The sequence below is a fragment of the Sinocyclocheilus grahami genome, unplaced genomic scaffold (genome assembly GCF_001515645.1).
Source record: "Sinocyclocheilus grahami isolate Dianchi unplaced genomic scaffold, SAMN03320097.WGS_v1.1 scaffold122.1, whole genome shotgun sequence".
NCBI classification, from domain to species: Eukaryota; Metazoa; Chordata; class Actinopteri; order Cypriniformes; family Cyprinidae; genus Sinocyclocheilus; species Sinocyclocheilus grahami.
In genome coordinates, this window is record NW_015505301.1 from 676,618 (window position 1) to 682,637 (window position 6,020).

At 37.4% G+C, this 6,020-nt stretch overlaps 1 protein-coding gene across 1 annotated transcript in view; it reads left to right on the forward strand.

Annotated features, from left to right (window-relative positions):
* The window catches only part of LOC107589960 (rotatin), a 76,430-nt gene that overhangs the window by 63,206 nt on the left and 7,204 nt on the right, over positions 1–6,020 (forward strand). Inside the window, exon 44 of the mRNA XM_016278551.1 lies at positions 585–711. Within this exon, the coding sequence (XP_016134037.1) occupies positions 585–711 (127 nt within the window). The remainder of the gene's footprint in view (positions 1–584; positions 712–6,020) is intronic.

Sequence of the window (6,020 nt, forward strand, 5' to 3'; positions counted from 1 at the left end):
ATATATGTGTGTGTGTGTGTGTGTGTGTGTGTGTGTGTGTAATTTAGTTATAATTTTTCCCAAATCAATGGAAAACCTGAGTACATGCAAAAATCTTAATTATTTAAAATGATAATAATATATTTTTAATAATATATATTTTAATAGTAATAATTGTTTATTATTTTTAATTATTATTTCAATAATTAAAAAAAAAAATTTGGTCAGATGACATGCAAGTAAATAGAAAAAAATACCTAATCTATATTAAGTTTGTTGACATCAGCTGTACATGTAAATGTGTCAGATTTAGCCATACAGGCAGATTGCAGTCCCTGATGGTAGTCTTAAGTGAAAGCAAACAGCCCTGAGCTAGTGTAATAATGTGAGAAAAAAGTTTAAAAAAAGGATTAATATAAATAATATTATTTACATGTGCCACAGGCAGATTGCAGTCCCTGACAAATGATCATTGAGTTAGTATAATAATGTGGAAAAAAAATTGTAGTATGAATTAATTTAGAAATATAGTTCATTTTGAGATTTTCAAAATATGCACTTAAATATGCAGTATTGACTGATGCCGCCAAGCTTTGTCTCAACAGGCTGTGGCTACAGAGCTGCGTCTGGTAGCGGTGCTGATGGCTCTGTGGCCCTGGTTCCTGCTCGACGATCTCACCATGACAGCAGCCCTGGAACTGCTCTGTGTCTACACTGCTAACTGCACAGTGGGTCAGTCTTCTGAGAGGTGGAGGAAAGAGAGCGAGAAAAGAGGAATGACAGAGTAAAAGAGGATTAGAAAGCGAGAGACAGGGTGCTGAGATTATGTATGGGCTTTGTGCTCACTGTAACCATCTCATGAGTCGTGTGGTGGTACAGTAAGTGCCATTGTGTACTAAATGCAAGGCTGACATGAGCCCGACAGCTACAGAAGGGATTGTGTCATAGTCAAAGTGTGCTGCCAGATTACTGGAAACAAGGATGGAGCATTTGTGTTAAGGGGAGGTACTTCAGGTGTAAGTGATTACTTTGTCTGGTTGAGCAATTTTGGCATTTTGCAGCTTATTATATATATACACAACCCCAATTCCAGAGAAATTGGGACATTTTGTAAAATGCAATAAAATCACAAATCTGTGATTTGTTCATTTTCTTTAACTTTTATTTAATTGACAAAAGTAGAAAGAAAAGATTTCTAAAGTTTTCCCTGACCAACGTAAATGTATTTTGTAAATATGAACAAATTTTGATTTTGATGGCTGCAACACTCAAAAAAAATTGGAACAGAGGCATGTTTAATATTGTCACATCAACCTTCCTTTTATTTACAATTTTTCATTGTTTGGGAATTGAGGATACTAATTGTTAAAGTTTTGCAAGCAAAATTTTTGTCCAGTCTCGCTTGATACAAGACTTCAAAAGCTCAGCAGTCTGTGATCGTCGTTGTCTGATTCTCCTTTTCATGACACATACATTAATTTAAATTTTTTTCAATAGGAGTCAGATCTGCACTGTAGGTAGGCCAGTCTAGCACATTCAGTCTCTACGAAACCACGCTGTTGTAGCACATGCAGAATGAGACCTGGCATTGTCTTGATCCGATAACCATGAACTTCCCATGAAAGATGTCATCTTGATGGCAGTATATGTCTCTGTACAATCCCAGTATATGCCTCCATGTCAATAGTACCTTCGCACATATGCCAGTCACCCATGCTGTTTGCTCTGCTGCACCCCCATACCATGACAGACGTTTGCTTTTGCTTCTGTCGCTAATGAAAGTCTGGATGGTCCCTTTTGTCTTTGGGACTGAGAACTCGAAATCCATTTTTCCCGGGAACAAGTTGAAATGTCGACTCATCTGAGCACCTCACACATTTTTGTCTTTTTGACTATCTGAGATGAGCTCTGGCCCAGAAAACCTGGCAGCATCGCTGCATAGAAATGATGTATAGCTTTCTCCTAGAGTAACAGATATTCAAGTTGCATTTCTTGATGTAGCAGCAGACTGTGGGAAATGACAGTGATTTTCTGAAGTACTCCTGAGCCCATGTGGCTATATTTCACACTGCAGCATGATAGTTTCTTATGTAATGCCATCTAAGGGCTCAAAGGTCAAGCACATTCAACTGAGGTTCCCTGCCTTGCTCTACATGTACTGTGGTTTCTCTGGATTCCCTGAATCTTTTCACAATATTATGTATGGTACTTGGTGAAAGACAAATTTCTTTGCAATTTTGCATTGCGAAATGTGATTTTTGATTTGTTTGACACTTCTCAAAGTGTTAAGTGATGAGCCATTATCCAGCTTTGCTTGCAAAGACTGAGATGCTCCTTATATACCATGTATATAACATGATACCTTGACCTATTACCAATTCACCTGCTTACTGTGAACTATTTTAAAACAGTTTAACGTGGATATTCTATAACATTTTTACTTTTATTTTGCCTCCGTCCCAACTTTTTTGGAGTGTGTTGCAGCCATCAAAAACAAAATTTGTTCATATTTACAAAGTACATTTACGTTGGTCAGTGAAAATTTTGGAACATCACAGATCTTTGATTTTATTGCATTTTACAAAACGTCCCAACTTCTCTGGAATTGGGGTTTTATATATATATATATATAGGGGGCTTAAAGTTCTCCGGCACCGTGCCGGTTCGCCTACCAATGGTATGAGAGAAGCACAGCTTTTGTGCTCTTATAAACACAAGATGCGCATAATAGTATCCAATTGGCCATCGGGCTAACGTGACCGTCACTTCTCATGCAGCTGTAAGGTTTTCTGCCTCTTTTGTTTTACTCACGATCTTTACAAGACGCATTACATTATGTATTTCATGGCACACTCGTTTTATGCGTATTTGGCGCCACCTATTGTTATGAGTGTATTATTGACATGTCAAAGTCTAGACCCTGAAAATAAGACGACCGCGTTTTTTCGGATGCATTTCCGAGAAAAAAATATTGTCTTATATTCGGACAATACTGTGTGGCAGCAGCATAATATACAGTAAATAAATCAATAAATCCACCACTCTCTTGTATCCTCTGAGTCTGGGACTCTAAATAGTGTTCTGTGCTTGTCAGTCCAGCCAAAGACAGAAAAGTTAGCATGCTTTGCTTGAACTTTCGCCATGGCGTTAAAACTGGTACACCCGTTGTCACTTGCGAAAAGACAGTTATGCCGGAATTATGCCGTAGTATTCTCGTACCTTCGTAAAATTTACATTAAACCACTGATGTTACATGGACTATTTTAACAATGTCCTTACTACCTTTCTGGGCCTTGAACGTGTCAGTTGTGCTGCTTTCGATGCAGGGTCAGAAAGCTCTCGGATTTCATCAAAAATATCTTAAAAGTGCCCCATTATGGATTTTTGAAAATTACTTTTCATGTAGTGTGTAACACAACTTTAAGTGAATGAAAACATCCTGCAAAGTTTTAAATCTGAAAGTGCACTGTGTTTAAAGTTATTGTCTCTCGAAAGAAAGTCGACTCTGAATCATTTAAATGAGTTGTTTTTAAAATGAATCCCAAGCCGTTTCATGTTGACGTCAACATGAAACGGCTTGGGATTCATTTTAAAAACAACTCATTTAAATGATTCAGAGTCGACTTTCTTTCGAGAGACAATAACTTTAAACACAGTGCACTTTCAGATTTAAAACTTTGCAGGATGTTTTCATTCACTTAAAGTTGTGTTACACACTACATGAAAAGTAATTTTCAAAAATCCATAATAGGGGCACTTTAAGATATTTTTGATGAAATCCGAGAGCTTTCTGACCCTGCATCGAAAGCAGCACAACTGACACGTTCAAGGCCCAGAAAGGTAGTAAGGACATTGTTAAAATAGTCCATGTAACATCAGTGGTTTAATGTAAATTTTACGAAGGTACGAGAATACTACGGCATAATTCCGGCATAACTGTCTTTTCGCAAGTGACAACGGGTGTACCAGTTTTAACGCCATGGCGAAAGTTCAAGCAAAGCATGCTAACTTTTCTGTCTTTGGCTGGACTGACAAGCACAGAACACTATTTAGAGTCCCAGACTCAGAGGATACAAGAGAGTGGTGGATTTATTGATTTACTTACTGTATATTATGCTGCTGCCACACAGTATTGTCCGAATATAAGACAATATTTTTTTCTCGGAAATGCATCCGAAAAAACGCGGTCGTCTTATTTTCAGGGTCTAGACTTTGACATGTCAATAATACACTCATAACAATAGGTGGCGCCAAATACGCATAAAACGAGTGTGCCATGAAATACATAATGTAATGCGTCTTGTAAAGATCGTGAGTAAAACAAAAGAGGCAGAAAACCTTACAGCTGCATGAGAAGTGACGGTCACGTTAGCCCGATGGCACCAAACTCCATTTGTGATTTTAAAACGTAAGACAGTACCCAGATTTGAAGACTACAGTAAGATTTAACTTCTACTGTTAGATATACTCCTATATTAGATGGATAGCCTAAATGTCCTAATTCAGATGGGCTACCTGTTTTTTTTTAATGGTATATCAAAAAGTGTATATTTTTTAAATGTGACAGTTTTTACCATACTTTCAAAACAAAAATTAAAATAGGAAAAATATGCAATATGAAAATAACTGAAGACAAAATGTGTTTTACTGAGAAAAAACAAGATTTGGTTTTTAAAAAGCTTTTTTCCAAAAGGTACATCTGGAAAAAGGGGGGGTCGTCTTATAATCAGGGTCGTCTTATATTCGGGCCAGTACGGTAATATAAACATGCAATTTCTTTCCCAGCTGTTTACCTTCACAGACATAATTGACTGTTTTTGTAACTCATGTGTTTTTAACAAACTTATGTGTATTGACAGTTTAAGTGCAATAAGACATGAAAGAGAACTAATTTTAGAACTCACATTCCGAGTGACAGCCGCTTTCTGTGCGTGTGCTTCGGATGTGTGCACTCAGAAATCCGTATATCAGAAGTTTAAACTAATATGGTTTAAAATGCATGATTTCAATGCGATAGACATGATAATCAAAACCAAACAGATGTTTTTTGGCAGAATATTTGAGGTACAAGCTGTAAAGGCACAGCCCTATTCTGGAAAAGGGGGAGGGAAGCAGCAGCTCATTTGCATTTAAAGAGACTAAATGCAAGAAAAGAAAAAGCGTGTTTCTGCTTCCACTCAAAATAGACATTTTCAAAATTATATAATTCATGATTTGTGGGGTATTTTGAGCTGAAATTTCACAGACACATTCTAGGGACACCTGAGACTGAGGCCCTGTTTACACTAGTGCATTTTCGTTTTAAATTGCCGTTTTAAAATGAAAACGTTCCTCATCTACACTGGTGTTTTCACTGCATTTCAGAAACGATCTCCGTCCACACTACACAATCGAAAAAGCATTTATACAAATACAACCATAGATATATAGGTAGATTCCCTATTATTTAGACGGCGGATGCATCTACTTGTGGGCAGCCATGCATCAGTTTCAAAAGTCTCCGTTTTAAGTCCGTTTCTTAGGTGCCGATTTATGTTTCTGCCGGCGGGTGCTTTTAAAACCGTTCAGGACCTTTTCAAAAATCCCGGTAAATTTGTTCTGGCAATCATTTCGTTCTTATGGAGATGTTTACAAAGCTCCGGTGCTTTTTAATTAGTTTTTCTATGTAAATAGGTGCTAGATGGACATCTTTGACCATTGCGCCTTGCAGCTTTTTCAACGTGTCGCACTTCTCCATTCATTAGGGCTGTGACTCTGCAATTGGATACTATTATGCGCATCTTGTGTTTATAAGAGCACAAAAGCTGTGCTTCTTTCATACCATTGGTAGGCGAACCGGCACGGTGCCGGAGAACTTTAAGCCCCCTATATATATATACAGTGGGGAAAAAAAGTATTTAGTCAGCCACCAATTGTGCAAGTTCTCCCACTTAAAAAGATGAGAGATGCCTGTAATTTTCATCATAGGTATACCTCAACTATGAGAGACAAAATGAGAAAAAAAAATCCAGAAAATCACATTGTAGGATTTTTAAAGAATT